This window comes from Triticum dicoccoides, chromosome 4B (genome assembly GCF_002162155.2).
Source record: "Triticum dicoccoides isolate Atlit2015 ecotype Zavitan chromosome 4B, WEW_v2.0, whole genome shotgun sequence".
Lineage (NCBI taxonomy): Eukaryota > Viridiplantae > Streptophyta > Magnoliopsida > Poales > Poaceae > Triticum > Triticum dicoccoides.
In genome coordinates, this window is record NC_041387.1 from 66,179,890 (window position 1) to 66,198,264 (window position 18,375).

At 54.7% G+C, this 18,375-nt stretch overlaps 1 protein-coding gene across 1 annotated transcript in view; it reads left to right on the forward strand.

Annotated features, from left to right (window-relative positions):
• The first annotated feature begins 14,854 nt into the window (after nt 1-14,854).
• LOC119295046 (exocyst complex component SEC3A-like) overlaps nt 14,855-18,375 on the forward strand; it is a 12,959-nt gene continuing 9,438 nt past the window's right edge. The window contains exon 1 of the mRNA XM_037573371.1: nt 14,855-15,134. Within this exon, the coding sequence (XP_037429268.1) occupies nt 14,963-15,134 (172 nt within the window). The 5' untranslated portion in view covers nt 14,855-14,962. The remainder of the gene's footprint in view (nt 15,135-18,375) is intronic.

Sequence of the window (18,375 nt, forward strand, 5' to 3'; positions counted from 1 at the left end):
TGGTGTTTGATACGATGGAATGTTGGGTCCGTGTTAATGATTTACCATTAGACAAAAGATCTAAAGAATTTGGCGAGGCTCTTGGGAATTGGATCGGCAAAGTGGTTAGGGTTGATGTGGAGAAGGATGGCTTTGCGAGAGGGACACAACTGCATGTTAGAACTAAATTATCGATCTTTGAGCCACTAGTTCGGGGTTTTAACCTAAAGGAATCTGTCGGCGTTCTGGGAATGGGGGTACCCAGACTTGCCTGCCTGCAGCCTGCGGCGCGACTCAGGGAGTGGCCCAGTACGGCCCATCTTCATCAACACATGCTCAAGACCCTCACGAGGGGCCAAGCCTCGTGGGGCGGACGACAGGAAGCTTCCTCGGGCACAGCCTCGTCAGGCTGGCTCGCGAGGAGGTGGAGAGATCAAGGCAGGGTACCTCACGAGGTGCTCATGACGCAAGCCATGACGACCGAAGCCAGGCGGGCGCCAGGCGGGCGCCGGCCTGCGCAGAGTCCTTGTTTCCTCTTTGGTGCAAAGGGGGCAAGCGCAGGCAAGAGCATCAAGCAAAGGCAACCATTTCGGTGCAACAAGACTAAGACCAGCAGAGCGGCAGGATGGAGGTCATCGTGGAGCCCAAGCCGGCGTCACTGTCAGAGTCTTTGGCAGGCGAGGACCGACTTTAGCCAGGATAAGTGTACTAGATGTTCCCCTTCAAAATGGCCAATTGTTGGCGCCCTTCCCGCTCAATATTTGGGAAGAGGACCAAGGCCTCGCTCTACAAATAGGACTAGCCACCACAGAAGACACAGACGGCGAGATTCAGATTCAATCCTTCTCAAGAAGCACCATCGCAACAAGAACTCCTCCCCTCGCGAGGCAGTTCTTCCTTTGTATTGTTCATCACCAGCCCCTGAGGCAATCTACCACACCACAAACTAGAGTAGGGTATTACACCAAAATGGTGGCCCGAACTAGTATAAACCTCGTGTCCCTTATGTTGTTCTTCTTGTAGTTTAGATCATTGCGAGGCGACGAGATGTAGGTAGGCAGGAGGTGTGATCTCCGTGCGTACCCAAGAGTTCGAACCTTGAGGGTCTGCTGGAACCTGAAATCCGACATTTGGCGCGCCAGGTAGGGGTGCACCGGAATCCGCCTTCCGCCGCCCTGTGTTTCGCCGCCCGTCGCATCCATGTCAGACGCTCGTCGAGCCCTCGCCGAGCGCCGGGCCGCTCTCGCCACTCACGTCGCCCAGACGGCCCCCATCGGCAGATGCCGCCGTCGTTCCCCGTCGCCTGCCATCAACGCCGCCACCGGCTCGGCAGGGAACAAGCAGCAGGCGTCGTCCCTGCATCCTTCGGTGCGGTGAGTAGGCCGCACCGCCACCCCGTCGCTGACTCCAGCCGGTTCCTCGTCCCACGCCCGTCGCGCTCCTGCGGACGCGCACGCCGCGCTGCTCCTGGCACGGGAGCTCCTGCACTACCGCCCCGTCGACAACCTCTACGACGGGTGGCTCGCCCGCATCACCGAGCTCGTCAGCACCGCTGGGGGCTCCCCTACGCCATCCCTCTTGCTGCACCATGCCCCGCCCTGTGCGGGCAACGAACCTCTGGGAGCGCCTCAGCCGCCTCCCCCTCAAGAAGGCACCTTGGCCCCAAGGCGCGTGTCCCCTGGACGGAGCCAGCACAACAAGAGAAGAGCTGCCAAGAGATCCCTCATCCCCAAGAAGCTGCCCGTGTGCTCCCCGCGCCGGCCCGTCACGACCGCGCTCCTGCTCCAGCATGCCAAGACCCTGCGTTGCTCCTGGCGGCAGCGCACGGAGACTTCCAAGATCGAGCTCTTCGTCACCAAAGGCCTCCCGTGGCCACTGCAGGCTACCGTGCCTTCACCGCCGAGCTGCGCAGCATGGCCTGGCCAGGCAAGTTCAAGCCAGATCTGCCCCCGCGCTATGATGGCATGGCTGACCCTGCGAAGTTCCTCCAGCTCTATGAGCTGGGCACTGAAGCCGCCAACGGGGACGAGAAGGTCATGGCGAACTGGTTTCCCATGGCGCTCAAGGACGGTGCCCGCACCTGGCTCCTGAACCTGGCTCCTGGCACGATTTCCTCCTGGGACGAGATGCGCACCCGATTCATCGCCAACTTCCAAGGCACCCGCGACCGGCCCCCGGCCATGAGCGACTTGCGCCGCATCAAGCAGCAGCTAGGAGAGACCCTACAAAAGTTCATCCAGCGTTTCAACAACGCTCGCCTTAAGATCCCCATGGTGTCTGAGGAGGCCATCATCTCAGCCTTCTCTGACGGCGTGCGTGACGTCAAGATGAAAGAGGAGCTTGCGATCCATCAAGACCCGTGCACCTCCCTGGAGCTGTTCAACTTAGCGACCAAGTGTGCCAGGGCTGAGGAAGGACGCCTTTCCCTCCTCGAGCTGCCAGCTACCGACCCAGAAGAGAAGAAGCCCAAGGTCAAGGACGTGAAGTGCAAGGGGGCTGTCGTGCTTGCAGCAGAGCCGGACATAAAGCGAGGCAGGGATCAGCCTGAGTCATCCAAGGGCAGCCAGTACTGCATGTACCACGACCTCCACACACACAACACTAACGAATGCCAAGAGCTCAGGGCCGTGCGGGACGTGCGTGCCAGCCGACGCCCCGAGCACAACGACTGGGGCTATGGCCGAGGAGGAGGAAGAGGTGGAGGACGATGGGAAGACCGTGGCCCTTGCCAAGGGTGGCGTGACCGACCTCGCGAGGACCGCTGGCAGGACCAGCCTCGCGAGGGAGGTTGGAGGGATCAGCCATGCGAGGATCGCCCACAAGGCAACGCGGGCCTTCCTCCACTGCCACCACAGCCAAGGAGGAATGAAGACCATCATCAGGACGAGGGGGCTGGGGGATTCCAGGAGCCGCACACAATCGCTTGCATCTTGGGCAGCGTTCAGGCCCCAGCCTCTCAGCGCATCTTCAAACAGTTTGGTCGCGAAGTGAATGCAGTCCTCCCCAAGCTCGAGGCCACACACCCCCTCAGGTGGTCAGCATGCGCCATCACATTCAGCTCAGTGGATCAGCTCAAGTGCGCAGCCACAACCGGAGTCCTCCCGATGCTTTGTTCCCCAATCATCAGCAATGTGCAAGTCACCAGGACCCTCATCGACGGCGGAGCAGGGCTCAATGTCCTGTCCGTCGAGACATTCAACAATCTCCAAGTACCATACAATCAGCTTCAGCCAACCAAGCCTTTCTCAGGAGTCATTGATGGTTCCATGGTTCTGATAGGGCAAGTCCGCCTTCCTATTACCTTCGGGAAGCGCGACAACTACTGCACCGAGCTCATTGACTTCGACGTCGCGCACATTCGTGTGCCGTACAATGCCATCTTCGGGTACCCAGCTCTGGCCAAGTTCATGGTCGTGACTCATCATGGCTACAATTTCCTCAAGATGCCAGGAATCGGTGGAGTCATCACGGTGCCTTGAGAAGAGAGAGATGTTGTGTGTTCTCTGGAGCGTGCTTTTCAAGCCGCGTCAATTGAAGACCCAGATCACAGGAGCGGAAGGCTTCCCGAGGCAGTACCTAAGAAGAAGAAGACATCGCCTGGTCCGAACCCTCGGGAGGCAGGCCCCTCAGGGTCCGCGCCCGTTTCGGGGGCACCTCCTTCTGTTGCATAGGAAGGCGCGCCCGGCGCCCTCCTCGAGCAAGGCTCGGGGGCTCTCTCCTGGAGGGCCATCGACTTTGCTAAGATCATGAGGGAGGCGCTCGGGCACCACTTGGAGGCGTGTTTCAAAGCACGTTTCCCTCGGGAAGGAGCGAGGCAAGGAGGGCCAAACCCTCAGGAGTTCGTCAGCGAGATCATTCAGGAGTTGCAGGAGTCAAGAGTCATGAGTGGCAGCCGCCGCTTACCCGCCGTAGCTCCCCATCCGGGCGAGGATGGTGGGTTGCGCATCTGCATCGCCATACCAGGGCCTAACCGAGCCGCCTCTCAGGAGCGCCTCTGGCCCTCACGCGTGGGGTGTTGCGAAGGTCCACCGCATAGCTATGTTCGCATGCCTTACGGCTTGTCAAACGCGTCTGCCGTGCGTCAGCGCCTCATGAGGAGCATCCTGGAGGCTCAAGCGGCCAGGCATTCCACAGTCCTGACAGAGATGGAGATGGTCCGCGAGGAGCCGCCAGCGCCTCCGGAGCCTCCCGAGGCTCCTGGGGCTGGGGGCTCATAAAGATCGGCTTCCGTAGTGCACGCCGTCCGCTACTTTAGCATCCCTTCATCTTCAACATCATCAGGTGACATCCTTCGAGTTTCATTTTCAGCTGGGAGCGCCCTCAGGGCTGCATCATTTTCAAGCCGCATGGGTCCGTCCCTGTGGCAGTACCCCTTTTGTTCATGTTTTTAGCTTACTTTATTGGGGGCTCCCCTCGGGCTGCATTATCCCCAAGCCACTCGGGCCTGACCCAGTGGCATGTATCCCTCTCGCATTTATTCGGGTTGTGCGTTTGACCCACCATGATCATTACTTGATACTTGTGGCGGCACCCTTCTTCCTTCATGTTGGCTGCTTGCACGTTAAAGGGGGGGGGGTACCTGAGCATCGCGACTCATGGACTCTTACTGGCTCTCCAGCCCTCACCTCCTGGCCTTGTCCACGGCATCGCGACCTGGCATACCAGCGACGGCTGAGCTCGCTCGAGGGCCGGGACCTGAGGACGTAGAGCGTCGGCATCTAACCAAATTTGCAGGAGCACATTACAAGTAAAGGCCCAGAGCCAGGCGCAACCCGCCTTGAGGTAGGGCCCCGTGAGTCCCGCGCTGGCTCACGGGTGCCCAGATACACCTCGTTAAGCCCTACCATGCCAGCCACGCGTCAGGGCGGGGCTGTACACGCCCTGGGGGCTCCTCCCGGAGGGGAGCCCCCTCCCACGCACCAGTGGAAGCACCATGCTCCGCGCTAGCTGACGACACTGCCGAGGAGCGGCTATGCCCGTACATATACGGAAACGCTATGCTCCGCGCTGGTGATAAACAACTGAGGGTGGCCCCAGGCTGCATCAACCTTAGGGAGCCCAGAGCTCAGTGTCCGGCCTCATCGTAATGCCTCCCCTCGGGAGTGCCGCACGAGGGGGCTGGGCACGGGGGCTACGCCTGGGTCACGGCCAGACGCACGCCACCCAGCCAGGCCCCTCGGGCCTGGTTCGTCGCATGTCTCTCCCCGAGCAGAGCCAAGGTACTAAGGCCGTTTGAACGTCAAGGGGGACTCCTAAGCATCGCGACTCAGGAGCCTAACTGGTCACGTAGCCCCTCACCCCTTAGTTCCGAAAGGCTAACGACGGTTGAGGTATGCGCGGGGCCGGGCTCTGCCGATGTAGAATGGTAGATTTACTCATACATCTCCCCTCCCTACTTGCTATTCGCACGTCAAGGGGGACTCCTGAGCATCGCAACTCAGGAGCCTAACTGGTCACGTAGCCCCTCACTCCTTGGTCCCGTCCTGGTTTCCGGTCGGGGCTAACAGCGGCTGAGGTATGCGCGGGGCCGGGCTCTGCCGACGTAGAACACAAGACAGTAGGAAGGAAAAACGCAAATCTCAAGGAATTCAAAAGCAAATATTACAGTCCATAGATTGTTTTCACAACGCAAACACAAGTTTAAACGCCTCCACGAGGCATGATGCATGTTGCAGGAGATAAAAGCAGGACAGGAGCCGCGAAGGGGTCACTTTCCGGCAGTGCCATCGCTGGCGACGGAGCTGAGCTGGGCGGCTTCACCTCGTGGAGCCTCATGATCGGCAGCACCTCGCCTTGGCTTGGTGCTGAAGGCACAGAACCTCGCCAGCAAAGCCTCCGCTCGACCCTTCACAGCCTCAGCAGCGGCAGCGGCAAGCTCGCTGCTCACAGGCTCCAGCAGGCTGTCAAGGTCAACGTTGGGGTCATGAAGGTAGACATGGGTGAAGGGACGTGTCAGCGCTGCAGAAGAAAGGACACGCGCCTCAGCCTCAGCCATGGGGCCAAGGCCGATGGTGACATCTTGAAGGGCGCAGACCAGGAAGGGAAGCAACTTGGTGGGGCCGTCCTCGGCACCGGCCAGCGGGCTCTCCAGGCCGCTATCATAAAGCGTCTTCAGCAAGGCGCGAGCCTTCTCCTCCAGCTTCGCGAAGGCCACGCGGTCCTCGGCCAGGACCCGCGCCTTGCCGTCCAGCTCGATCCTCTTCGCCTCCAACGCCTGCTCCAGCGTATCTAAGCGGCCATGGCGTTCATCAAGCTCGGCATCCCGGTCCTTGGCGGCAGTCTCGCGAGCCTTCATCTCTTCCTCCTTCTCCTGGCGGTCGCGGGCCTCCTTGGCGAGCTGGTCGTGCAGGCCTTGCAGCTCGCTCTCCAGCGCCTTACAGCGACCCCGGACATCCGCAACCTCACCCAAGGCGGCGTCGCGAGCAGCCTTGGCCTGAAGAATGGCCTGCTTCTCCTCATCGCAAGCCGTCGCGGCCTGAACCAGCGCCGCCCGAACTGAAGCATCAGAGCGGACCCAGCCGGAGGCCAGCTCCAGGCGCCCGGCCACCAAGCAAGGGTCGGCGCCCTAAAGATCTTCTTGCAGTCGGTCCAGCTCAACAGCAGCACGATCTAGGATAATAGAAGGAGTCGGAGAAATGGCAGTTGGCGGAGTAGGAGGAGAAGACGGCAGCGTGATCACAGCACCATGAGTGGGGACCTTCTGCGCCCCGATGACTGTGGCAGTGGCGTCAGGCGAAGACGCCTCGAGAGTCGCTTGGGCCACGGGGGCTGAGCTCGCCCCAGCATGCCCCGCCTGGCCTCGCGAGGATGACCGGGTAGGAGAAGCCCGGGCCTTGCCGCCCCCTTCTCCCGCGGGTGGAAGTGCTGCCCCGGACGAAGCCTCAGGGGCCCCCTTTAGCTTTTTCGCCGGAGACACCGGCCTAGCCAAGGAATATGGACGCCAAGCCTTAGCAACAAAGCAAGAAGCAAAACGAGAATAAAGCACTTGCTGGTCATCGCCCGCGGACTCAAGCAACCTCCGGCCGAACTTGAAGCCCGAGAGCCGGCTGCTGGGGTCAACCTCAGGAGCCTCGGGAGCAGGAGGCACGTCTGCAGACCGCCTCAGAGCCGGAGCAGGCCCGCAGAGAACCAGCCCCGTCCTGTCCTTCTTCGGGATCAGGGGCGAGCTCTCACCGCCTCGCTCGTCGCCATCCTCGTCGTCGTCCGGCATGAGGCAAAGAGCGCGGGACCTGAGCCGAGGCAGGGGCTCTCTCGACTCCCCGTCGGTCGCCTCGGAATCGGGCTCCTCTTCTTGCCCCTCTTCTTACTCCTCTCCGCCGGAGTTGCTGGAGGACACGTTCACCGTCGCCCGGGCCGCCAGGTCCTCAGGAACCTCCACGGGCATAGGACCATCCCTGTTGAAAGTAGGCATGGAGTTCACCACCTGCTCCCAATCATCCGAAGGAACAGGGGTACAGGAGCACCCTCCAATCTCGCCACGTCTCCCCCAACCAAGGATTGGAGGATCGTGGCCAGATCTTCATCGGCCAGGACTGCGGAGCTCGGGCGAAGGGCGGCATTGCCCCCCCCCCCGAGCCTCCATAGAGGGAGCGAGTGTTCCCAAAGCGGAGCCACCCAGTGCTCCAGGAACTCCCTCAGGAGCGACGCCCCGGCCAGCTTCACTGTCGCCATGTTGCCTGGCCACATGTCTGCGTCCATCCTCTCCAGCACTGGCTTCACGCGGGGATCGACGAGCTCCATGTGGGACCAAGCATCGACGGCCTCGGGCTGCCTCGTGGGCAGGATCAGCCGGGGGTGGATGCGCCCAGCATCCACCATGCCCCACTTGCTCCGGAAGCCTTCAATCCTCTTCCCGGGCTTCGAGATAGCATTGGAGCTAGAGTACGCAATGAAGCTCGCGCACGCAGTGATGGGGCCGCGAGAAACCCGGAGGTAAAAGTAATGGCGCAGCAAGGCCACTGAGGGCCTTACCCCAACACGAGCCTCGCAGTAGTAGGCAAAAATCGCCAAGAGAAGAACAGAGTTGGGATGGAGGTGCAGAGCTTGCAGGTTGTACTGGCGGAGAACAGAAAAGAAGAACTCGGAAAAGGGAGGCACCAGACCGATGGTGATGGCGCTCACGAAGAGCGGGTAGAAGGTGCTTCCGTTGTCCTTGGGAAGGGCGAAACCAACCTTGAGCGTGGCCGCCCCGTCGTTGCCTTACGCCGCCATCATCTGGCGCGTCCGGGTAAGGTTCTTCTCCGACACGTTCGGAGGATCCAAAGCGGGCGAGTACCAAGCTCCGGTCGGGGTCTGGCGAGGCGCCATGCCTTGCTAGGATGCAGGGTTGGAGTAGATCTGGGGATTTCGGAAGCGAGAAGGATGAGAGCAAAAAAGGGGATCCGGGCAATGACTGGAGAAGGCAAAGAAGGTAAGTCTGGCCGGGTACCGCTCACTTATCAATCCGTGCAGTTGTCGAGGCGTCGTGGGGAAGCAGGGACGCCCACGTCCAATCAACCGCCACGCGGTGCCCAAGGCCGCAGGCTAATGGGGCCCGCGGCGCTTCGCACTTGCCCCCTCGCTTCTCTGCTAAGCCAAGTCCAGGCGCGCCTTGGGTCCGGGGGCTACTGTCGGTGTTCTGGGAACGAGGGTACCCAGACTTGCCTGCATGCGTCCTGCGGCGCGGCTCAAGGAGTGGCCCAGTACGGCCCATCTTCATCAACACATGCTCAAGACCCTCGCGAGGGGCCAAGCCTCGCGGGGCGGACGACAGGAAGCTTCCTCGGGCATAGCCTCGTCATGCTGGCTCGCGAGGAGGCGGAGAGATCAAGGCAGGGTACCTCATGAGGTGCTCATGATGCAAGCCATGATGACCAAAGTCAGGCGGGTACCGGCCTGCGCAGAGTCCTTGTTTCCTCTTTGGTGCAAAGGGGGCAAGCGCAGGCAAGAGCATCAAGCAAAGGCAACCATTTCGGTGCAACAAGACCAAGACCAGCAGAGCGGCAGGATGGAGGTCAGCGTGGAGCCCAAGCCGGCGTCACCGTCAGAGTCTTTGGCAGGCGAGGACCGACTTTAGCCAGGATAAGTGTACTAGATGTTCCCCTTCAAAATGGCCAATTGTTGGCGCCCTTCCCGCTCAATATTTGGGAAGAGGACCAAGGCCTCGCTCTATAAATAGGACTAGCCACCACAGAAGACATGGACGGCGAGATCCGGATTCAATCCTTCTCAAGAAGCACCACCACCACAAGAACTCCTCCCCTCGCGAGGCAGTTCTTCCTTTGTATTGTTCATCACCAGCCCCTGAGGCAATCTACCACACCACAAACTATAGTAGGGTATTACACCACAATGGTGGCCCAAACTAGTATAAACCTCGTGTCCCTTATGTTGTTCTTCATGTAGTTTAGATCCTTGCGAGGCGGCGAGACGTAGGTAGGCAGGAGGTGTGATCTCCGCGCGCACCCCAGAGTTCGAACCTTGAGGGTCTGCCGGAACCCAAAATCCGACAGAATCAGAGGACGACCTGGAGGGCACATGGTTTGATTTTGAGTATGAAAAAATCCCACATTTTTGTTTTGACTGTGGAAGGCTGGTGCATGGGGGTGGAGGGTTGCGTGCCACCTGTGAGATCTGATCTACAATGGGGAGAATGGCTGCGGGCCTCGCCGAGAAGATCTTCTTCTTTCAAAGAGGGGTCCTATAGGCCGTCACAGAGTGCAAATAGTTTTAACAGTGCAAGGTCCAGTGATGGGGATATGCGAGGAAGAAGTGGCATGGAAAGGGGAGGAGGTGCATATGTCCGAGATCTACCAACAAAAAGGAACCTCAATATGGAGTTTCATGGCTCGGCTGACTCCCGCACTGGCGGGGAGGCTAAACATGATGGAGTGGAGGTAAATAGTCCCAGCAAAGCTAGGCACTGGCCGACTGAGCAAAGGGGAAGGGACTTACGTGAAGACTTGGAGAAACGGAGGGAAAAGGACATGCGCAATGATCTCAAGAAAAGGCAGCTGTATAGGCAGGCTGAACTCAGGAACCAGTACAAGCAGCAGGCAACAAGGGAATATGATGGGCAGGGGAGCGCAAGTCGCTATAGACAGAAAGAGAGGAAGACATGTAGATATGTTCGGATCCCGAGGCAGGAGTACGTGCCTAGATCACCAAGGAGCCCAAGTCAGAGTGAGAACATTGATAGAAAGAGGAGGCCCAGGCAGCATTGGGTAGCAAAGGGTGATCCGGATAGGCAAGTGAGCAATGAGACCTTCATTCGCGATACTAGACTGAAGACAACTAGTGTGTTTGATCGTATCTCTGAGACTGATGATCGAGCGGCGGACCCTGTGAGGTAGGGCCGCCGGGCACAATGAATCTTATAGCCTGGAACTGTCGAGGATTGGGGTTGGACTCGACGGTAGGCGAACTTAGAGACCTGATACGGTCCTACAACCCAGCGGTGGTGTTTTTATGTGAAACAAAAAAGAAGGCTAGTGCAATGGAGAGACTCAAGTGGAGACTAGGGTTTTGGAGTGGGGTTGCTGTTGATTGTCAGGGTTTAAGTGGTGGACTTGCACTGTGGTGGAGGGAGAATATTACAGTTACTATTCGACCATGGTGCCAGTATTTTATTGATGCGGAAATAACAGTGGATGGCAAGACTTGTAGATTCACTAGTTTCTACGGCGAGCCAAAAACTGAATTACGGAAAAAATCCTAGGATGCTCTTCGCTATCTTCGCACACAGGATGATCTCCCTTGGCTGTGTGCGGGTGATTTTAACGAGATATTAGTGCAATCTGAGCAACGAGGTGGGAACCCTAGGAGTTTCTTACAAATGGAAATGTTCCAAGATAGTTTGTCCGACTGCAGGCTAGCTGACTTGGGCTTCTTTGGGTACCCATACACTTGGATAACAAACACGACGACGAGGAAAACATTCAGGGTCGGCTGGACCGAGCAACATGCAATAACGACTTCCTTGGACTCTTCCCGGAGACAAATGTTGAGCATGTAATAACAGAGGAGTCGGACCATGTAGCCCTTATAATCCGAGCCATGGAGACAGCTCCAGGCGGGATCAACGGGGGAGATCGGTCGTTTTGCTTTGAAGAGATGTGGCTCAATCACGACAGCTATGATGATATGGTGCAAACTGCGTGGGCGGACACAGGTAAGCTCGGAACGGATACTATGGCGGTATGTGAGAAGCTCAAGGAGGTGTCTGGGGATATGCAAAGGTGGGGACGGCGTGTGTTTGGTTCAGTCAGAAGACAAATCTCGAGGCTGAAAGACCAGTTGAGAGATGCGAAGGAGAGGGCGTTGGACACTGGTTCAATGTCCGAGGTACGGGAGATTGAGGAGCAGCTGCGAGTTATTTATGAGAGGGAAGAGATAATGTATAAGCAACGATCCAGGGTTGGGTGGCTCAAAGAAGGAGACCAAAATACTCAATATTTTCAAAATAGAGCATCACATAGGAAGCGGAAAAATACAGTTAGAGCGTTAAGGAGAGATGATGGCACGAAGTGTACTATTGATGAAGATATGAGGGAGATGGCAGCTTCATTTTACCAAAGATTGTTTACTTCGGAGGGGTCAACTAATGCTGACCGGCTGCTGCAGCACTTTGAGCATATGATCTCTGAAGGCATGAATGACAAGCTTACGGCTGCAATCTCTGATATTGAAATAGAGACAACTCTATTTCAAATGGATCCCACAAAAGCGCCCGGCCCAGATGGTCTTCCTGCTTTGTTTTATCAACGCCACTGTGCAATCTTACGTGATGATGTGTGCACTGCGGTCAGGGATTTTCTTGCGGGGGTGGCGGCGCCAGCCTCGTTTAATGACACGGTAATTGTCATGATTCCGAAAGTCAGCTCATCGGAGCTGTTATCGCAATTTCGTCCCATTAGTCTATGTAATGTGCTATATAAAATTGCGTCCAAGGTTCTTGCGAATAGACTGAAGGGGATTCTACCGGTGCTCATATCTGAGGAACAGAGTGCTTTTGTTCCAGGGAGGCTGATCACGGATAATGTACTCGTCGCATATGAATGTGTGCATGCTATCAGGACTCGCAAGCGAAAGAACCCTCTATGTGCTGTCAAGCTAGATATGATGAAGGCGTACGATAGGGTGGAGTGGGTTTTCCTTGAGCAGATGTTGAGGAAGCTAGGGTTCGCGGATCGCTGGATAGCAATGATTATGAGATGTGTCACCTCTACAGGGTTTTCGGTAAGGTTGAATGGGGGTGTATCTCGCAGTTTTGTGCCATCAAGGGGACTCCGACAAGGAGACCCGCTATCTCCATACCTCTTCTTATTTTGCGTAGAGGGCTTTTCGGCGCTGTTGAAGAACGCTCAGATGGAGAACAAGATCAAAGGGGTGTCTTTTGGGAGCACTGGCCCCCACGTCACACACCTGCTGTTTGCGGATGACAATATTGTTTTCTTGGAGGGCTCCCAAGATTCGATGCACACTTTGAGAAGTATCCTGGCTGATTATGAGGTGGCATCAAGACAGAAGGTAAACCTACAAAAATCATCTATATTTTTTTGGTAAAGGTTGCAAGCAGGAGGACAAGGAAGGACTCAAGCAAGCTATTGGCATTACCTCTGAAGCTTTAAGTGAACATTACCTCGGTTTACCAACACTGGTTGGGAGATCAAAAGAGGGCACGTTTAAATATGTAAAGGAATGCTCAACAGGCAAGGTCTCTGGATGGAAGGGACAAGGATTGTCAAAGGCGGCAAGAGAAGTCCTACTTAAATCTGTACTTCAAGCTACTCCTACTTTCACTATGAGCTGTTTTCAACTCACAAAGAAAATGTGCGGGAACCTAAAATCAATCTCTTCAAAATTCTGGTGGGGTGCAGCAAATGGCGAAAGGAAAGTACATTGGATTTCTTGGGATAAGATGTGCAGGGCAAAGAGGGAGGGTGGCATGGGTTTCCGAGATCCGGAGGTGTTCAACCAAGCATTGTTGGCTAAACAGGCGTGGAGGATCTTGCAGAACCCCACCTCTCTCTGCGCCCGAGTTCTTAAAGCTCGGTATTTCTCTGAGGGATCAATTATGACAGCTACGTGCCCAAGTGGGGGATCATACACTTTTCGAAGCATTTTGCATGGACGGGATTTGCTGCGGGAAGGACTTGTCTGGAGGATAGGTGATGGATCATCCATCAATGTACACCATGATAATTGGATTCCGCGGCAAGGGAGTCTTAAACCATTGGGTCAAGTTTACATACAGGGAATCACCAAGGTGGCTGACTTACTTACTACTGATGGTACTCGATGGGATGAAGCAAAGGTTGATGAAATGTTCACAGCTGACGATGCATTTGATATAAAGCAGATAGTGGTGGGCGGCCCGGGTAGAAGTGATTATCTTGCATGGAATTTCATGAAGAATGGACAATTCACAGTCAAATCAGCATACCACTTAAGGATGAGCATGAAGGGGGCGAGGACTGGACAGCCGGGATCCTCGTCTTCGCTCAGGATGCACAAAACATGGTTGTCACTATGGAACACCGATGCACCAAATAAGGCGAAGATCCATACGTGGCGGTTGATGCGAAATGGTTTGGCTGTTGGAGATGAACTATATAAGCGCAGGATAAAAGGTGGTGTGTTTTGCGTGGCTTGTGGGAGAGAGGAGTCAGTATACCACCGGTTTTGGGCCTGCCCGCATTCAAAACTGTTCTGGAGGGCGCTGAGAGAGGAGTTGATGGCACCTGTTATCATTCTGCCAGAGATGGATGCAACCTTTACAAGCATTTCTTCTTGGATGAAGGACTGGATCGCTGATGCTAATGACGAAGAACGCGAGACAATGATCCAGGCGCTATATGGGATGTGGCTGGCACGGAACGAGGCGAGGGACGGTAAGCGTATTGCAGATGCACGAACCATTGCCGAGAGAGTGGTCTCACACATGAATCAATGGAGAGAGGCACATCCGAAAACTGCCAGACAAAACAAGCCGACACAGGTAGAGAAGTGGAAACCGCCTGACTTGGGTTGGATAAAGGCAAATGCGGACGGTGCTACAATGAAACTCGGATCAAAGGGGGTCGGAGGAGTGGTCCTACGAAACCATGAAGGTGCGTATCGGGGAGGGGCTTGTGTGTTTCTTCCCAGCATATCCGACCCAGAGCTCCTGGAAGTAATGGCCAGCCGGCGGGCGGTGCAACTTGCTATACAGCAAGGTTTTCAGAGAGTTCATCTAGAGCTTGACAGTAAAGAGGTTGTGGCAATGCTCAATGGCAGGAGCAAGAATCTAGCTGCGGTTGGGCCTCTTGTTGAAGAGATCAAGGAGCTACTTCAGACAAGACATGACTACAAGGTGAGCTGGGTGCGAAGATCAGCGAATGGTGCGGCGCACAGACTAGCAAAAGAGGGTATTGGCATTGAAATGAATAAAGAGTGGCTTGATATGCCACCTGAATGTATTCTGCAGTGTGTTACAGATGAAATTTCGGGTGTTGTTTAATTCCTGCAGCTAGTGCAGAGGAGACGTGAGTTTTTGCTTAATTCCTGCAGTTAGTGCAGATGATACTTTCAGGTTTTGTGGACTTTGTTTGCCTTAGCCTTACCCCTCAAAAAAAAAAGAGTGCGTGAACAAAGTGCGTTGGCTTGTAGGAGTTGCCCTTAACTGCTGTTTCGCAGATTATATCACGGACTTCCGGCTCAGCGTCGGGCTTCCCGGTTCCGCCGCAAGTCCCACCAAGTCATCAACTAAACCAAGCCCAATTCCGACCCGCCTCGCCCGCTCCTATCCTGTCCAAAGCGAAATGTAGTAAACCGTAAAACCCAAAACAACTGGCCAGGAAAATGATTATTGACAAATAATCCGAGGCGACACCAGCGCAGAGCAGCGCAGGCAGCAGCACGGTGCTCACCCACCTCTCCCCCTCCCTCCCACCACCGCGTCACGCCTCCCCTCCCCTCCCCCTCTCAGATCGCCGGGAGCCAGGGGCCGGCGAGAGGCGCGCGAATGGCCAAGTCCAGCGCGGACGACGCGGAGCTGCGCCGGGCCTGCGCGGCCGCCGTGGCGGCCTCCGGCGCGCGCGGCGAGGAGGTGTCCTTCTCCATCCGCGTCGCCAAGGGCCGCGGCATCTTCGAGAAGCTCGGCCGCCTCGCCAAGCCCCGCGTCCTCGCGCTCACCAGTCAGTGCTTCCTCCTCCCGCTCCCCCCTCTCCCCCCGCGTGGTAGCGGCTGCCGTGTAGCTTACTGTATATCGCTGCTTCGATTTTGCTTCTTCCGTGCTGCTGCGGCGAGGGTTTGACCTGGTTGGGGCAGCCTCCAGGCTCCTGGCGGCTATTTCGGTGCTGGTTTTGTTGACTGGAGAGCCCTGCTGCTCCAGCCAGGAAGTTGTCTGCAGCCGAATCTTTCTTCTCCACTGACGACCCATGAGACCGTTGTTATGGTTCGGCATGAGAGAGTTGGGATCTCGGTAGCTTGGATCCAACTAATGATCGTACCTGGGTTGCTTTGGTTGACTAGGTCACCACAAGTCCGCTGGTTTTTAGCTGAATCGGCAGATCCATTTTACTTATTTCACGCGGTTAGCTCTGGTTGTCCAAAATTAGTGAACTTCCTTGCATGTGGCGCTGTAAGCCTGAACAAAATATCACTACATGCTGCATGGGTACACAATCTGGAAATTTTTCGGAAGATGGAGCTGCAGCCGATGCTGAAAGTAGCCTACAGTAGTTGAATCCATGCAGTGCATATGAATACGGATAATTTGTGAGCTAGAGCTCTCACCATGCAGAGATGAGATCAATGAAGCGCAAATACTGACACCTGGAGACCTAATACATGGATCGTTTGCAAAACTTAGCAATGGATCAGTGAGCTGAGCTATAGCTAGAGTTGACCGAGCAAGGTGCTAGAGCTAATTGGAACTGCAGTTTGTTGGAGTTAATGCGGTTGGTCAGAGATGACAATGAGCATTCACAACTCATGAGGGCCATCATTGTAGGGTGCAGTCTGTCAGGTGCACAAGCCTCAAGAGCTAATCAATACACAAATTCATCCAAGGCCATCTGATCCCATCCCACTGTGCTCCCTCATGAACAATGCCTGCTGCCTGCCCTGCAACAGAAATAAGCAAGTTTTGCACTCAACTTGCAAAAATCTCGATCATTTGCAGTGTGCAGTAAGAAGGAACAGAATGGTCATGAATGAAAACTAAGTGAATGGGAGAGGTCAAACTGAAAATTTACAAGAAAACTTCTAAGTCAATCCATGGAAGCAATCCAATAGAGAAGTTTTATATTGGGACCAAACCCACGACGATAAAGTGTATCAGTTCATAATGCCACGAAACAAAGCAAAACAAGAAATTTGTGTGAGACCCTGGCATTGGAGTAGTACATGCCATCATTGGTCTTAGGATGCATGAATGGGATTGGATGGCATCAGTAAATTTGTTGATTTGTCATCAAGTTGGCCTTGTGCACTTCATGTGTCGCACTGTTGGAGAGAGACTGCCATAACTTAGGAGGTACTCCCTCCGTCCCATAATATAAGAGTGTTTTTGACGGAGGGAGTACTTATTTTCTCCCCGTGGATGCACTTAATCGACCCAGGAGCTCTCCAGTTCAGGTTAGCCATGCAGTCTCTTTCAACCATCCGTAGTTTTCCCATGGATGAACGCTAACATAGGACGTTCCCAAGCAGGCCTTGAAAATTTGTGCATGTAACTCAAGGAGACGAGATATGTTTCCTCACATAGTTTATGTGTTGATCTTTTAGCAGAGATTGCTGGGCTGCGTGTAGGATTGCTAGTAGAGTTTACATTTATGCTTGCTGGATTGACAAAATTTTATTTTGGGATTGTCAATTCCAATATGTAAATCCATAGCCTAGCCAGGAATTTCTTATATGTAACTGTTTGAAGGGAGAAGATGATCTAGATGGCTCTGATCCCAGTGGTAGTGTCTTCTTCTTTTTTGTTTGAAGCGCACTATGAGTGCTCAAATTTTCTTTGGATTGGTCCAGTTTCTGTTTAGTGCACTACGCCCTTTCTTCCTACTCAATTGTTGATGCAAGGAGAGGTTCACTGCAACACTGATTAATTGGATCGATTGAAGAACATAATCTAACAGATTAACTACAGTCAATTATAGTCGGATATATTCGTCTTCAAGACGCCATAGAGAAAGCAATTATTGAATTTATGCACCAGCCAGTTGCTCCAAAAGTCCAAACTGATGAAGAGAGGCGGGCAATGTACTTCAACAGCAATAACAAACTCGAGAGTCCCAAAAAAGCCTAGGATTCCTCTGCCTCCCGCCGGCACCAGCGCTGGTCCGCCTCGTCTCTGGTGGCCTCAGGGCCATGGCGGAGCGGTCGACCCCTGCCGGCAGGAGGGCTTCGTTTGTAGACGTTCCTTCAAGTTTTGTTAGGGTTTGTGTCCTGCTTAGGAATACGAGACGGCGGCGGCTGCCTGAAGATGGAATAAGGTTCTCCCCGCCTAGCCCCCGTCCCGGTGGTGCGTCTACCATCGTCGGTGGGCATGTGGGGGTGTGTCTCCGGCGGATCTGTCCTTGGTGGATTTGCTAGGATCTGGTCGTAGTTCGTCTACGTGCATGTGTCTTCTGGTTGGATCCTTCAGATCTATGCTACTCTTCAATGGCGGCGGTTGCTGTTTTGGTGCGCTGGTCCTATGGGGCCTTAGCACGACGACTTCCCAACTGTCTACAACAAGTTTTGCCCGGTTCTGCGAGGGAGGGTAGATAACGGAGGCGCGCCTTAGGCTCGCTTCAGTGCTTGTAGTCGTAGCTAGGGGGTCTATAGATCTGGATGGAATTTTTTATTATTTTTGGTGTTCGTTGTATTGAATTCATGCTCCAGCCAACCCATCCAAAAGTCCGAACTGATGGAGATAGGCGGGCAACATATTTCAACACTCACCCTCACGTCTAGGCTTATTTAGTCCTTAGACGTGGGATCGATGTAGGCCGCAGAATCTTTTGTTTTAATACTGCGTTGGCAGGGTCTTGAACTCAAGACCTCCTGGCTCTGATACCATATTGAATTCATGCTCCAGCCAACTCATCCAAAAGTTCGAACTGACGGAGAGAGGCGGGCAATATATTTCAACACGTTGTACTGTCTTGATTGAAATGAATAGATCGAAAGTTTTCCCGCAAAAAAAAAAACTAGTCAACTATAGTTGTACTTCAATCACTGTTGTCCACCCAAACGATATGTACACAAAGATACATCGGTAGCTTCTTTAGTGGTAAAGATTGGTTAATATTTTTATTTACCTGCTGTAGCTTGGATGACAATGGATTATGGCTCAATTGTTCTGTGCTATGAAACTATTAGACAATAACTGTTCTATTATACAAGATGTTGCAGCATGTGCTAACAGTATTAATTCATGCAGCTAAA